Here is a 16,583-nt window from a genome sequence, read left to right on the forward strand (position 1 = left end):
TGTTGCCATAATGTCCCAGCAGCTAGTGAGAAACCCGGTTGGTGCACCCAAGAGGCCTGGGTATGGCCTTTCCTCCTCTGTGTCCAACTAAATGTTTACAGATACTGCCTGGTGTTGCAGAAAGAGGATCACTGAACATGAGTCCCAGCTCTGCCTCTGCCTAACTGTATGGTCTTGGGCAAGTAACTTAACCTCTCTGAACCTCTAAGTCCTCCTGTGATAACTGGGATACTGATATCTCCCTCAGAGGGCTGGGTGAGTGTGAGCAGGGATGTCTGGCACTTGGAGGTGTTCAGTGAATGGATGCTCCTTTCTGCCTCTCTACCCACGTTGGCACCACCAAGCAGGAGGGTCTCTGAGAGGAGCATCTTGGGGTCCTTTCACAATAGCTCCTCCTTGGTTGTCTCGTGGTCAAGCCCCCAGACTCCTTTCAAGGTCTGGGCACAAACCAGCCCCCTCCTGTAAACATTTCTGGAGACTGAGATGCCATGCACTTCCGGATGACACGCCCTGGTAGCACTTGGGTTCCTCCCCACATCCAGCCTCCTGCTGCAACAGAAGCATCACTCTCCCAGCCAAACCACCCTGGCCACAGTCACTTACATTTTGGCTTCATAGTCCTTCCATGCCTTCTCCAGCTGCTTTTTGGAATCCTGTAGTTCAGAAAAAAAACAATTTGCCCAAAGAGGGTCTTGGGGTCTGGAACTGACAGGACACTTTGCTACAATTAGGGGGACCCTGTGTCTGCAGGCTGAGAGCTACCCTCCAACCAACCCATGTTCACATTAGCCCTGACTGCAAACCTCACCCCCAAATTAAACCCCACTGACCCACTTCTCAGAGTGGAACCCCTTCTGCCAATTGACCTCTTCCCACAGTTGCCAGTAATCAGTCTGAACTGGTAGGTTCAGGCCTAGGTTATTGGGGCTATTTGGGGGGGGGGGGGGTCTGCCCTGAGTCCCCTCCCTTAGAAGATGGAGATCACCATGAGGAAGAAGAGGGAGGATAAAGATCAGAATCCTTCCCCTAACTTTGTCCCACTGTTTTCTCCTGCCTGGTTCTAGCTCATCCTTTCAACAGGAAGGTACAGGTTGAGGGACATATGCACAGAGAGGCTAAGAAGTCTACCCAAGGACACACAGCAAGCCAGAGAAACCTGGCTGATCCCTGGCCTAGTTTGCCTGGGCCCCATCCAGCGGGCTGCTCACACCCTTCAGAACATTCAGCCCCGACATTTAAGGTGTCTCAGTCCACCAGGTGAAAAAGCTGCCGGTCTGGTTTGGTTGGTTTCCAGGCTGTTGCTTAGCCAGGGGCAAGGAGGGAAGCCTGCGGAGGTTGGGGTGGGGAAGGGGGGATGACTCCTCCCCTGGGCCTTCTGGAGCAGACTTCCCAGGGAGATTATCCTGTCACTTTCTTTGAGCTCCGGTTTGCCTCCAGCCAGGGGCTGCCTGGTGCAGAGAGCACAGTAAGCATACTGGCTCCTCCACTGACCAGCTGGGTAGACTGTAAGCAGGTTATCAAGCCCCCCAGGCTCAATTTTCTCAACCGCAAAATGGGGATGAGAGCACCTACAGAACACACCTCACGGGGTTGTTGTGATTCCCTGAGCTATTTTCAAAAGGGCCCTGGCTCACCTAGGCTCACCCTAGACCTGGGCCCTCCTGTCTTCCTGGGGGCCAATAATATGGGGACAGCACACCCACTGTGATGGAGAAGGAAATGGCAACCCACTCCAGTATTCCTGCCTGGAGAATCCCAGGGACAGAGGAGCCTGGTGGGCTGCCGTCTGTGGGGTCGCACAGAGTCGGACACGACTGACGCGCCTTAGCAGCAGCAGCAGCAGCACACCCACTGTGACAGCTTCACTTGGCCTCCGTCCTCAGCCCAGCCCTGTGCCCTGCTATGGTCTCCTGCCTGCCCCCCTTCTGGCTCCATCTCATCGCCTCAGGGCACCCCTCCCCACATGGAAACTCACCTGTCGTCCGTCTCTCAGCTGCCCCTTCAACAGAGTGTCCAGGGGGAAAGAGACAATGTTGTTCAGGTTCTGAACCTGGAAGAAGCAGAGACCCCCATACCCCACCTGAGTGAACGTCTGTCCAGCCCCACAGGGCTCAGGGTACAGTGAAGCATCACCAGGACAGCACTGGGGTGAAGGAGGCAGGGGAGAGAAAGACAAGAAAGTGGAAGGGTACACGGGGGTGGCGGGTCATACTCCTGGGAAAGCTCTTGCCCTCCCCCGACTGATGGGCCTCGTCCCTCCACTGCCCACTCCACTGTATCACGGTCAGCCCTTCTCTGCTCCTTGGCCAGACTCTGAGGTCCACCTGCGTGGACCACCTGTTGTTTCTGTCTGGCGAGTTTCTCCACTCCCCTGTAATGTGAGAACCCTTTCCCTATGGTCACGTGGGTTGACCATGGAGTCCCAGTTGACCAGAGTGCTCCACCGGGGGGCCACTGTGATGGGCTCAGGAACAGGCACGTGACCCAAGCCAGCCAATCAGGATACTTTCTGGGACTTTTCTGTCAAAGTCACAAGAGAAAGACTATGTCTTGCTTCTGCAAGGTGTGAAGCTGGGCCTGCTGGGCCATCCTGCCCCCTGGGCAGAGACAGAGAGAAACCCTAAGAGAAAGAGAAGGAGCCTGAAACCAGCTGCACGTCTGGTCTTCCCATTACAGGGGTCAGTGAATTCTCTTTTTGAAAATCAACCTCGAGGGGCTTCTGTTGTGGCTCAGTGGTAAAGAATCCACCTGCCGATGCAGGAAACACGAGTTAGATCCCTGATCCAGGAAGATCCCACATTCCCTGGAGCAACTAACCTGTCCATCACAACGATTGAACTTGTGCTCTAGAGCCTGGGAGCCGCAACTCCCGAGCCCAGGTGCTGCAAGTACTGAGGCTCAAGTGCTCTGCAACAAGAGTAGCCCCTGCAGCAAGACACCCAGGCGCAGCAACTAGAGTCGCCTCCGCTCTCTGCAACTAGAGAAAAGCCAGTGCAGTAACAAAGACCCAGCACCACCAAAAATAAAACTATAATAAAATAAAACAAAAAATTAGCCTGAGGAGTTCCCTGGTGGTCCAATGGTTAGGACTCAGTGCTTTCACAGCCAGAGCCAAGGCGGGCCCAGGTTCAATCCCTGGTCGGGGAACTAAGATCCCACAAGTCGTGTGGCATGACCAAAAGAAGTAAAAAAGATTGGAAGAGAGAGAAAGACTTATTTAAAAAAAGGAGAAAAGAAAAAACTTAGGTTGAGTTGAATTTCTGTGATTTGGCAACTTAAAACAGCCTATGTGATATTTCAGCCCCCCTGTCAAGATATAGCTCAAGTTTCTCCTCCTCCAGGAAGCCTTCCTGACGACTTCTTCCCATGGCCTATGCTGATCTCCTCTTTTCTGAGCCATGGCAGTTCTAGGCCTCTGACCCAAGCTGCTGGGTCCTTGAGTTTGTGCCACACTGCTGATCTTGCTTGGAGTCATCTCACACCTCAGTTTCCATCGCTTGGACTCTATGGCTCTCCAAGACAGAGGCTGACTCCTCCCTGTGTCACAGGCCCTGGTACAGCGCCCACCACCGAGTAGACCCTCAACAAACATTAGTCTGACCAAAACAAGGGGAGGGGGAGTAAAGACAAAGGAGCCCCTGTTCACTGGCCCCTGTTCACTGTCCACTGATTCAGTTGAACCCAAACACAGTTAAAGGCCCCTACTTGCAGGACAGCGTGCAAGACAGTGCTACACAGAGCTACAATGATGACAGATGGCATTAGCTAACGTTTACTGAGCACTTTCCCTGGAGCAGGCACTTAACTTGAGAAGTCCTCATCCCTGCTCTGTGAGGTGGGAACCATTGTTATCCCCATTTTAATTCTTAAAAATACTTATTTATTATTTGGCTTGCCAGGTCTTGGTTGTAGCATGTGGGATCTAGCTTCCTGACCAGGGATAAAAACTTGGCCCTCTGCAGTAGGAGCACGGAGTCTTATCCACTGGACCACCACAGAGGTCTCTTTCATCCCCCTGTTACAGATGAGGCTCAAGCAGACTGAGTGACTTGCTCAGAGTCATACACCTCGTGAGCAGCAAAGCAGGGATTCAAGGCCTGAGTCTAAGCCTGATGTCTGGGTGCTTGATCACTAAGCAACTTGCCTTACAGAGATGACGTGGTCCTCGCCTGCCAGGGAGGGCCCTGGTGGGTCTTCAGCCATGAAAGCCAGCCCTAAAGCTATGGAGCCTGGAGTGGGGAGAGGGGTTTTCCTGGGAGGCAATACCAGCAGGCTAATTATGCTCGGATGCTGGGTTCAACTCCACCTCTGTGACCTCAGGTGAGGCACTTAACCTCACGTCGGAGTCTCCTAGCAGGTGCAGAGGGGACAATGGTAAAACCAACCCCACAGGGCTGTGCGCCAGGATGGATGTGAACACCCGTGAAGTGCTGAGAGCCGTGCTTGTGTCCGGGAAGAGCTGGGGTCTTGGGGTGGCCTCGAGGTGCGGACTTGGGAACAAAGCCATCTCAGGAAGGAACCGGAGGCCACCGGGCCACGTGCAGGAGTGAGAGGTTTACTGAGAGGAGGCGCGTTCTAGGCTTTGAGGGCAAAGTAGGTGTGCTCGGGAAAGCAGAGTACAAAGCCGGTGAAGGAGAGGCAGTGGTGCAAAGACAGGAACCAGAGCTGGCCTTCCCCTCTCTCAAGCCTCCTCCAGGGAGCCCTCCCTCACTGGGCTCTTCCCGACTGTGAGACCTCTCTGCTCCTGGGTGCTCACCACAGAGGAGGAGGAGGAAGGCAGGGAGGGAGAAAGGGGAGGGGAGACACCGACAGGAAGTCAGAGAGGACGAAGAAAGCAAACGGGAGGTCAGAAGTGGAAAGGGACCTCAGGTCATGGGTCAGAGGTCAAGGGGGGCTAGAGGTCAAGGGCAAGCTGAAAGAAGGATGGAAACCAGCCCTTTCCCGGTCAGAGTTTTAAGCCACCAGAGTTAGATTTGCCCTGAGCCTGGGCTGAGGCCGATGGGGAGGCGCAGGGCCTCACCAGATTCTTGAAGAGTGCGGCCACCTCGCGGGTGAACACGGCCAAGTTCAGAAAGCCGGTGGACAGCTCATGACTGTTCTGGGACAGGTGGCTGTTGCCCAAGGACTCCACGGCCTCTCGGTACTGCTCCTCGTTCTCCACGTGGCCTGTGGAGGTGCAGAGTTAGGTCCGGGCTGAGGCCGGGGACGGGGCTCCCTTGGCCAGGCTGCCACCGGCAGGCTCACTCACCAAGGCCAGAGCTGTGGATCGCACGCATAGCCTTCTTGATTCTCTGCAAGATGGCCTGGTCTCCTTCCAGCACCTGGAAGCAAATGTGAACAGAGGTTCAGGGACGCTCAGCTGGGAGGGCTGCCCGATTCCGTTATCCCGCCCTCCAAACACACACAGAGTTTCCTCCCTAGGGCCCCCCTGCGCCCTCACCAAACATAAACAGACCACCCTCCCTCACCCAGACCACACAGGAAGCCACGGGCCAGTCACACCGCTCCAGGAAGACTTGCGGGACAAGTAAAGGCAGTGATCCCAAGGCACATGGCGTCGTGGGGTATGCCCGGCTGGGTTTGAATGTCGGCTCTGACACTAACTGGTGTGTCAACCTAGACATATCTATTCACTTCTCTGAGCCTCGGATGCCTCCTCTGCAAAACGGGGATGACACTAGGGAGTTGCTGAGAGAATGAATGGTTTGCTGAATATATACACGAGACTTAGCAAAATACCAGAGGAAAGAATGTGGCCATCTCTATATACTTATTTATTATTTTATTTGGCTGGGTTAAGTCTTAGTGGTGGCATGTGGGTAATTTTGTTGCATCACGTGGGATCTTTCACTGCAGTGTGCCGGCTTCTCTCTAGTTGTGGTGAGCTGGCTTCTTGAGTTGCTGGAGCGTGGGTTTAGTTGTCCCACGGCATGTGGGATCTTAGTTCCCTGATCAGGGATTGAACCCACATCCCCCGCATTGGAAGGCAGATTCTGAACCACTGCATTCCCAGGGGAAGTCCCAACATCTCTATATTCTTGAAAGATTCAGCTGGGGAACACTTGTTCCCCACACCCCAGGCTCAATAAGCAGTCATGTAAGGATGAGGAGGAAGAGGCCGGGATACCAGTGGAGGGGGGGAGATGAGGAGGGTAGAGGGAACACTGAGCCCCCTCTGGACAGAACTGGTGGGACGATATCTGGCAACCTAACCCCAAAGTCCAGGGGTTGCAGAACAAACAGTCAGACTGTAGGGTAGCCAGAAGATGTAATGGAGAGAAGCAGGAGTCACATTTTCCTGAGGGCTCAACCCAGATGGAAACCTCCCAGACCCACTCCTGTTTTAGTGGGGTAGAGAAATTGCCAGTCTCATGAAACCCTCATGAAATGCAGTCAAGTGGGAAATGACAGAATTAGGGCTGCAAAGGGTCCACAGATCCACAGGTGAGGAAACCAAGGCCAAGATGGGGGGAGTCTTGCCCAGAGTCAAACAGTGGGGCAAGAGCTGAGCTGGGCTTCCAGAGGGTGCCCTGGGACAGTGCTCCATCCACACATGATGGCCCCATCTTGATCCCAGCCCCGCTACATTTTTTCCAGTGACTATAATGGGATCAAAATGTGATCTCCAAAGAGTTACTTCAATGTGCCAAGGGTTAGCGAACATATTTGGAATGGAATCTGCAAAGATTTTAAACGAAATTCATAGGACACAGATCTTGGAGGCAACGGAGTGTTCTGGAAGCCTTGGGGATGTGGGAAGCCTCTGGAGGGAGAGGGGTCTGGTCTTGAAGGGCAGATCCACTGCCCAGAGGCTGTGTGACTTTGGGCAAGCTCCTATTCTTTCTGAGCTCCCTGATCAGCTGTCTGTAAAATGCAGCAAATAATAATGCCCACCTCTCAGGACAATTATGAGGATTGTACGTATGAGATGATGCACATAAAGGGTTTAGTTTGGGTTTCCCTGATAGTTCAGTTGGAAAAGAATCTGCCTGCAATGCAGGAGACCCTGGTTCGATTCCTGGATGGGGAAGTTCCGCTGGAGAAGGAATAGGCTACCCACTCCAGTATTCTTGGACTTCCCTTGTGACTCAGTTGGTAAAGAATCCGCCTGCAATGCGGGAGACCTGGGTTCGATCCCTGAGTTGGGAAGATCCCCTGGAGAAGGAAATGGCAACCCACTCCAGAATTCTTGCCTGGAAAATCCCACGGATGGAGGAGCCTGGTAGGCTACAGTCCATGGGGTCACAAAGAATCGGACATGACTGAGTGACTTCACTTTCACTGTTTCACTTTCTGGAAAGCTAGCTAACTGACTGGAAGTGTTTAAGCTGGGACACCTTCCCTACCATGGGCAAAGAGAAAAGAACAAAGCAGATGTGTAGAAAGAAGCAAACGAGACCCACCCTGCCACAGAGAGGCACAAGAAAAGAGCTGCCCTGGTTTCCGACAACTTCCCAGATCCTTCACTCTCAGAGGCTCTTCCATACTTCCTGTCCTTGGGCCTCCATGAAATACCCCTGAATCTACCAACAAATTCCCCTTACAGCTCAAACTAGTTTAAGAGGGTCTCTCTTCCCTGCAGTAGAGCAGACGCTGCTGGTTGGCTCTCCACACATTCTCTTTTCTTTTTTTTGGCAGTTCAGTAACTTTATTGGGCCATCAGCAATTAGTTCTCGTCCACATTGACTGTCTGTAGATTTTTGAAGGTGGTGACGGGCACGTAGGTAACCAGAGTGTAGAGCTTATTTGGCGAGTCTTCGTCTTCATTACGTTTTCTGGACAACCGCACACGGATCCGGTATGGGACATTCCTGATTCCTTTGGCCCAGACGGCTTTGTTGAGCCTGGTGTCGATGCGCACGTCCGTAGTTCCCATCTCCTTCATGGCAAACTTCCCGATTTCTTTGAGTGCCCTAGGGGCACGCTTCTTGAAACCCACTCCATGGATGCGTTTGTGAATGTTGATGGTGTATTCTCTTGTCACCATCTCGTTGATGGCGGACCGGCCCTCCTTCTTCTCGCCACCCTTCTTTGCGGGAGCCATCCTGCAGGGCCATAGTTGGAAAGCTCTCTTTTCTTCCTTTAGCAATTAGAACCCTGACTTTTCAAACGGCCACTTGGCCAGTCACAATAAAGACTACACTTCCCAGCCTACATTGCTGCTAAATGTGGTCACATGACAGAGTTCTGACCAATGGTATGTAACGGACATTTCATTTGTTAGCTTCCAGCAAGTATATTTTAAGAGCAAGGGAGGGACTACACACCTATTAGAATGACCAGAACCCAACACGCTGACACCACCAAATGCTGGTGAGGAAGTGGAGCCACAGGAACTATCACACATTGCTGGTAGGAATGCAAAATGGCACAGCCACTTTGGAAGACAGTTTTACAGTTTCCTACAAAACCAGAGACATTTACCATATGATCCAGCAACTGCTCTCCTCGGTATTTACTCAAATGAGTTGAAACTTATTTCTACTTAAAGACTTGCACATGGATGTTTATAGCAACTTTATTCATCACTGTCAAAACTTGGAAGACAATGGACTATTATTTAGTGCTGAAAAGAAATGAGCTATCATGCTCGCTTCAGCAGCATATGCACTAAAATTGGAACGATACAGAGAAGATTAGCATAGCCCCTGTGCAAGGATGACATGAAAATTTGTGAGGTGTTCCATATTTTTTGATGTTGGTGCATGGCAAAAACCATCACAATATTGTAAAGTAATTATCCTCCAATTAAAATAAATAAATTAAAAAAAATAGAAATACTAACGCACATGAGTCAAGGAAATTGAAAATAGGACAATAAAAAAGAAAACAACAAAAAAAAAATGAGCTATCAAGTCACAAAATACATGAAGGAAACTTGAAAGAAGCCCATCTAAAAAGGCTACATACTATATGATTTCAAGTACATGACTTTCTAGAAAAGGCAAAACTATGGAAACTGTAAAAAATCAGTGGTTGCCAGGGGTTGGAGGGAGAGAGAAATAAATAGGTAGAACACAAAGGAGTTTTACCCAGTGAAACTATTCTGTATGATGCTATGATAGTAGACACATCTCACTATACAGTTGTCAAAACCCATAGAATGTTCAGCACCAAGATTGAACCTTAATGCAAACTGTGGACTTTGGGTGATAACGATGTGTTAGTGCAGGTCCACTGATTATAACAAATATTCCATGCCAGCATGGGATGGTGATGATAGCGGGGGAGGTTGTGTATGTATAGGGCCAGGAGGTATATGGGAACTCTCTACATTTTCCACTCAGTTCTGCTGTGAGCTTAAAACTGCTCTAAGAAATAAAGAAAAAAAAAATTAATAGAAGAAAAAAAAAAGAAAGGAAGGGATGACCTCTGTCACGTGTGTGTATGATCAATTACGTCTCTTTGTGACCCCTTGGAGTGTAGCCCGCCAGGCTCCTCTGTCCATGGGATTTCCCAGGCAAGAATACCGGCGCGGGTTGCCATTTCCTATTCTAGGGGATCTTTCCAACCCAGGGATCGAACCCATGTCTCTTGCATCTGCTGCATTGGCAGGTGGATTCTTTACCACCTGGGAAGCCCATTTTTAAGGAGGAAATTCTGATCATAGCCTGGGAATGGGATGGGACTTGGAGAAAGGCACAGAGGATTTTGGAACTCCTGTAACGAGTCTACCATAGTATGATGAGTCACAAGCTGAGATTCCAGCCCCAGTCTCCTGAAAACTCTCTCCCTGGGTGACAGTAGCCCAGCCACATCCCCCTTCTTTAAAATAGGAGAAAGATAACATCATACGGGGAAAAAAATCCATTCTCCACTTAACTCACAGAGTTACTGTGAGGCTTAGATGAGATCGCAGACAAAACAGCATGTGCCAAGGCTTGAGGCATTTGGAAAATATGAGTATGATTTTTACTGTGGTTTGTTTTCGGCCTCTGTATGAGATCAACCCTCATTCCTCATTCCTGTGACTGGATAGGTTAGGAAAAAACAAAAATTAGCCTCTGGACTCAAGGGGTTCTATTTAATCCCCAAGTCAGTGATTCTCAAAGTGGGGTCAGCAGCATCGCATCACCTGAGAACTTGTTAGAAATGCAAATTCTTCAGCTGAATCAGAAAATCTGGAGGTGGAGTCCAGCAATTTGTGTTTCAACAAGCCCTCCAGGTGATTCAGACACAAGCTAAAGTTTGGGGATCACTGGTTTAATTCTACCCTTCAGAGATGCAGTAAATCATCATGGCTAAAATTATGAGGCTGGCCCCAAACTACTCGGTCTTGAATTCTAGCTCCATTTAAATATTTGCTATGTGACCTCTCTGTGCCTCAATTTCCCTATTTGAGAAATGAGGATGATAATCATTTTTACTGCATAGGGTTATTGGGGAAATGAAATGAACATATATAGGTGAAATGCTTAGGATACTATTATTTGACTGCTAATAATACTATCCATTTCAAAATGAAACTGAATTTGATTGAGGATTTCTCAACTTTCCTTGAGCTAATGGAAGATACCTCCCCCAAACCCATGAGCCTGCTCAGCAAGATGTGGGAACCACAATGCTGAGGGAGCACGGTGCAACCTCTGCCACTGGGCAGCCGCAGAGTGCAAGGTGTTAGAGGTCCTGAGTGCCTAAGGAAGCGTTCTGGGCCAGGCTCTTGCTTGTCACTCTTCCAGCCACACTTTGAGGTAGGCATCACCATCTGCATTTTGTAGATGAAAATGCCAGGGGAAGGAGCATGTCCAGGTTTGTCTGGGTCACATAACACTGCAGAGCGGCAGAGTCATAATTTAAACCCAGGTCTGGCCAAGTCCAGGGCCAATGTTCTTTCATTATGAGCAAGCGGCCCCACAGAGACACGGCTCCTTTGATCCTGGAGCTGGATCTGCCTTTGAGCCTGAATCTCAGCTCAAGCATCTTTACCACATCCCCTCAACATCCCCTGACACAGGAAGGGAGGAGGAGCGACAGAGAGAGACCTGGCCAGAGAAAAGGAAGTGGACAGTAGCGGCTGGGCCCCCCTCTTCAAACACGCCAACAGCTGTCCTACTAGAGAGAAAACAGATTGGTTGAAGTTGATCCTGAAGAGGATTCCCTGGACTGACAGGTAGAAGTTAGAGAGACAGAAACACACATCAGCTCAAACAGAGGAAGAAGTTCCTAAGGAAGAATAAGTGACCCTGGAAACAGTGAGCTGGAAGTATTCAGGGACTTCGGGTGGTAGAGTGTGGTTCAGATTTTGGATCAGCAGGGATGGCCATTTAGATTTCTCTCAAAGCTAAGAGTTCACGCAAGAGTCTGGGCAGGCACTGGGCAGAGGGAGGCGAAACTCAGAGAACTGGGGACATGTCTGAACTTAGAAAATCAACCGGAGTCCTTCAGGCAGCTTTGCCCGGCTGGGCTTGGACAAAGTCTGAATTCCAGTTGGTGAAACAGCTCCATGTAGCCCCACACCCCATCCCAGACAGAAACACACACACACACACACACACACACACACACACACACACACTCACACACTGTGCTCTCCCTCACTGCAGCAAAAGACCACAGATGGCAGCACTAGGGCCATGCCCAGCTTCCCTGCTTGGAAGGGCCCTCTGCATGTCCCCTTCCTGGGTCAGGATTCATCAATAGGAGCCATTCTTCAGTCCTGTGGGTTCTCAGAACCAGTTGCGGTAACCATGGCGACCCAATCCAGGGGGCAGAGCTGCTAAAGCTAAGGCCTTGGGAGCTGCAGATTAAATTTCACCATTGGACATTCATTCCTTTGGACTATTATAATACAGGGCATAGGCACCTCTTTTGTGGGATTTCATGACCACTGGAGCCATGATTAACCCACCACAGTATTTTTCCCCACTGACTGGCTTTGTTTCATCATTCTATTAAGGCAGTTCTTCAGGCAGCCTCTACCTATCAAACTATAATTGGCACAGGAGATGAAAACCATTTTCTAACTTTGCTTTGGACCATGATGTCATCCCTTGAGAGACTAAATCACAGAATATGGGAGATAATCTAACATTATCTCCTCGTTTTACAGACTGCAAAACAAAAGCTCAGGTCAGTTTCTGGCCCCAGCTCTCACTGGAAATGCAAACAAACTAAGGAAAGAATAAATCCAAAACTTGCACATGGCTTTACAGTTTGCAAAGCAATTTGACATCCACCCTTTAAGACTCACAACATCCCGATAAGGCAGGTATTGCTTTTATTCCCATCTGGCTGATGTCAGTGAGGCTCAGAGAGGTGAAGAAAGTTGCCTGAGCTCACGCAGCCAGAAAGTGGCAGAGACCAACCAGGGACCCAAACTGGAGCCTGTGTGCCATAGCTAGGGAGTCCAAGCAGTGGAAGATCCCGCATGACCTGAGTCAGTCAATTAAATAAATAAATATATATATATTTTAAAGGGAATGATAGTCACTCCTGCTTCAGCTGCCTTCCACTGGGATTCGGATCATAAAGACTGGCTGAGTTTGTAGCCCTTGCAAATGTGAGCTGTCCTGTTCGTATCATGCCCTAAGTTTGCTTTTGCTCACCCTCCTGCCCAACCAGCAGATCCAGAGGAAGGCAGGGAGCCCCACAGGGCCCTTCATGGGTGGCCAGCAAGGAGGGGAGAGGGTGGGACTGGGAAGTATTCGTCAGCATCCCACCTCCAGGCAATCCCAGCTCAGTTCTACTCCCTAAACAGCATCTGCTCTGGGACCTCAAATCTGAAGGCTGCCCCTCTCTGCCCAGTGGGGCCGAGGCAGGGCTGGGGTAAGGTCTCCAGGAGACTCACCGGTACACAGAAGGGGCTCGTCCACACATACTGGGTGTCCAGCTGTGCTCTGAGAGGAGACGGTCAGGCCAAACGGAGACAAGGATGTGCTCAGCCAAGGGCTGAGGTGGCCTGGGTGAGGCTGGAGCAGAAGAGATGCCTGTTAGGGGGAGCGGGCACAGGAGCGCCCACTTCTACCCTGGGATGAAGCAGCGCTTCACCGGAGCCTTGAAAAGATGAAGAGACACTGGTGGAGAAAAGCAAGACGGGGAAGACAACTCTAAGAGGGGAGAGGGGACTTCCCTGGTGGTCCAGTGGTTAAGACTTTGGGCTTCGCGTGCAGGAGGCCTGGGTTTGATCCCTGGTCAGGGAACTAGATCCCACAGGCTACAACTAAAGCTCTCACATGCTGCAGTGAAGATCGGAGGCCCCCTGTGCCTCAATTAACCAGCACAGCCCAATTAATTCATTTAAAAAGAGAGAGAGAGAGGAGAGGCGCCTTGGCAAAGTCCCTGGGTAGAAGCGTCAGCACGTTTGGGGAACAGCCTGGAGCTTAGGTGGCAGGCACCTACCAGGCTGGCTGGGGAAATGGTGAGTAGTGAGGCCTCAGGCTAAGTGGGACCCCGCATGACCCGCTGGGAGCCCATGTTCTAGTGAGAAGCCAGGGGATGGTTTTACATCACCGCCACGTGCCAGGCTTCTTCTAAGAACGTGACAGACTCTGCGTTATTTCACGAAATGCTGTCAACAACCCCAGAAACTTTTACAGATGAGGAACCGGAGGCCCAGAGAAGTTGTGGCATTTGTCCAGCTCACATAGCTGGTAAGTGGTGGGACTAGACAGAAGCCCAGGGTATCGGGCTTCAGAATCCATGCGTTTAACCCAAACCTCTAGGTTTTAGCCCACGAGTGATGGGGAGGTCCTGCAGAGTTCTGAACATGAGAAGAGTGACCCGATAAATTCTTGTGGTAGATGGGACTTTACTCGTGGTTCAGTGGTTAGGGGTCTGTGCTGCCCCTGCAGAGGGCATGGATTCAATCCCTGGTCAGGGAACTAAGATCTTGCAAGCTGCATGACTTGGCCAAAAAAAAAAAAAAAATTGTGGTAGAAAGATTGACTCAGGGACACATCTGCAGACCCAGGCCCAAGCGGGAGAAAAGGGGTGCAACCTTGAACCTCAGGCTTGACTGGGTGATGGGAGAGCACAGCCCAGCCCAGCCTAAAGCAGATCACCAACAGGAAACACTTGGGTTCCAAGCTCCCAGGAGGATCTACTCACATGAATCCAGCCACCACCCCAACTTACTGAATGCTGGTTTATTTCTGTTACCTTGTTTATTCCCGTGAGGTAGTTAATATCCTCCCCCATTTTACAGATGAGGAAAATGAGGCTGGGGGAAGCGAGGCAACTGGCTCCGAGTCATGTAAGTAGCACCCTCTGCTCCAGAGCCTTCTCTCACGTGCACCCCTCTCTGAGCCCCACTCAGCTCTGTAAGGATGGCTGTGAAGATTATTAATAAATTAGGCCATGTTTTTTCTAACGGCAGATGTCAGGCATCTTTGGAAGCAATGCAGAAACATTTTGAGGGAAAGGAGGGGAAGCACTGAATTTTAGGCTCGATTCTGCCATCAGCCCCTCTGCATCCCTCTGAGCAAATTCCTTCCTCTGTCTGTGCCTCAGTTTCCCCACCTGCACAATCTAGAGCTGACAGACATGACCCTTCCTGGTCAAAGCTCTGGGACTCAGAGCTGAGTTAAGCATCTTCGGTAAGGCTTCCCCAAGCTGGGCCACCAGCAGGAGCGTGCATGCTAAGTTGGCTTTGGTCTTGTCTGACTCTTTGCAACCTTGTGGACTATAGCCCGCCAGGCTCCTCTGTCCATGGGATTCTCCAGGCAAGAATACAGGAGTGGGTTGCCATGCCCTCCTCCAGGGGATCTTCCTGACTCAGGGATCGAACCTGTGTCTCTTACATCTCCTTCACTGGCAGATGAGTTTTTTATTTTTATTTTTTTTTACCACTAGCGCCACCTTCGAAACCCCACCAGCAGGAGCAAATGTCTCCAAACGACTTTCATCTAGATAAGCCCCCATCCCCAGCACCGCGAATCCAGGCTGGGACAGTCAGGAGGAGGGCCTCCACCGCAAGTCCCAGGTCTGCCCCGGCCTCCGCGGTGACCTCGAGCAGTCAGGCTCCTTCCCTCCCTGGGCCGACTCCTTGTCTGGAACGAGGGGCTGGGCGGTGACACGGAAGGCTCCTGCCAGCTCCGACATTTATTATTTCAGGGTCCCGCAGTCTCTCGCTGTTTTCCTTCCTGCGCCGCTGGAGCCCGTGGCTGGCCGTGTGCCCCCGCGGTCGGGCCCCTGAAGCCGTCTCCCCAGCCTGGGCACCTGGCCAGCCCTGCCAACTCAGCCTCACCAGCTGCCCCTTGCAGGGTGGTGGGATGGGAAGCGGGGTTGGGGTTGTGGGGGGTGGGGAAGAGGGGTTGCAGGAAGGGAGCCGCACCCTCTGTGTGCACCGAGGCCTCCACAAACCCCAAGTTTCCTGGCTGGGATTTTCCTCGGGAGACTGCTCGGCACAGATGAGCTAAGAGAGCAAGAACTCTGCCCGAGGATCGCTGTAGATTCCCATCTGACCTCTGGCCCCGAGCCCTGAATTCCACCCAACCCTGAGGAGAACACAGCCTGTCCCCCCCCACCCCACCCCGGACAGGGCAGCAGGGCCCCCACGCCTCTGGTCCTCTGGGGTCTCTTGTGGGCCTGGGCGAAGTCTTCCTTGCCCCCACCTGACAGTCACCACGAACCCCTTGAACCCGGGTCCTCCCCAGCTCTGCAGCTTCCTCAGTGCGCCTGGCTGTTTCCAGCTGTTAGACCTTTGGCCATGCTGCTTAGTAAACACTCCATTTTTCCCCGCTCAGCTTACAAGTCATTGCCCCCCACCACAGCAGAACTGACTTTAAGCCACCCCGGGCCCACCACAGGCTTCTATCAGAGCAATCGTGGCCCTTACTTACCATTTCTGACTCTACCGGCGCTGAAAACACTAAAAGGGCAAGGATAAGAATTTGCCAGCGGGCGGGTTGGGGTGGGGGCGCACCAGGGTTCGATCCTGGTCGGGGAAATAAGATCCCACATGCCTGGAGCTACTAAGAATGCCACAACTAGAGTGTCTACTTGCTGCAACTACTGAACGGGCGCTCTAGAGACTGTGCTCTGCGATAAGAAAGCCTGCGCGCTGCAATGAAGACCCAGAGCCGCCAGAATTTTAAAAAATTAATTAATTACAAGGTGGGTGGGCAGGGATGGGCTCGTTTGCTTTCATATCCACAGCACCCAGCACAGGGCCTGGCACATGAGCAGCAGTAAACCTTTGTGGAATGAATGAATGAGTAAATGAATACTAGCAGGGCCCTATGGGAACACAGAAAAGGCAACAGGTTAAGAACTCAGGACATCACACTGTTCTGAGGTCCAAATTCTAGTTCTAATTCTCTTAGCTGTGTGACCTGTGGCGAGTGACTCAGTTTCTCTGAGCCTTCATATCCCTATCTGTTTGAGGGTATAAAAATAGCACTTATCTCATAAGGCTGAATGCCAGCAGACATTTAAGCACCTAGCCCAGTGTCAGGGACATAGGGAGGCCTGCATGATAGCCACCCTGGCTATCATGGGAGATAGCCAGGAAGAAGAAGCATGGAAGAAGATAGCAGACATCTCTGCATTTCCAAGGCCTGAGACACAACCCCAGGCTATCAGGGGAAAGACCTGGGGTGCTTAAAAAAACCAGGGAGCCAAGAGCCTCACTTCAGACTTAACAC

The 16,583-nt window shown here is 51.2% G+C and overlaps 2 protein-coding genes and 1 non-coding gene across 3 annotated transcripts in view; 1 reads left to right on the forward strand and 2 right to left on the reverse strand.

Annotated features, from left to right (window-relative positions):
• ASAP3 (ArfGAP with SH3 domain, ankyrin repeat and PH domain 3) overlaps positions 1–16,583 on the reverse strand; it is a 47,487-nt gene that overhangs the window by 20,385 nt on the left and 10,519 nt on the right. Inside the window, 4 exon segments of the mRNA XM_061148171.1 lie at positions 604–653; positions 1,976–2,050; positions 5,021–5,166; positions 5,249–5,321. Of these exon segments, the coding sequence (XP_061004154.1) occupies positions 604–653; positions 1,976–2,050; positions 5,021–5,166; positions 5,249–5,321 (344 nt within the window).
• Positions 7,627–8,059, reverse strand: LOC133060345 (large ribosomal subunit protein eL31-like). The gene has a single exon (XM_061147832.1). It carries the CDS (start codon positions 8,042–8,044, stop codon positions 7,667–7,669), a length of 378 nt encoding a protein of 125 aa, XP_061003815.1. The 5' UTR covers positions 8,045–8,059; the 3' UTR covers positions 7,627–7,666.
• Positions 8,587–8,693, forward strand: LOC133061111 (U6 spliceosomal RNA). Its single transcript, XR_009693941.1, has one exon. It is a non-coding gene; the product is annotated as a U6 spliceosomal RNA (small nuclear RNA).

The sequence above is a fragment of the Dama dama genome, chromosome 8 (assembly GCF_033118175.1).
Source record: "Dama dama isolate Ldn47 chromosome 8, ASM3311817v1, whole genome shotgun sequence".
Taxonomy (NCBI): Eukaryota; Metazoa; Chordata; class Mammalia; order Artiodactyla; family Cervidae; genus Dama; species Dama dama.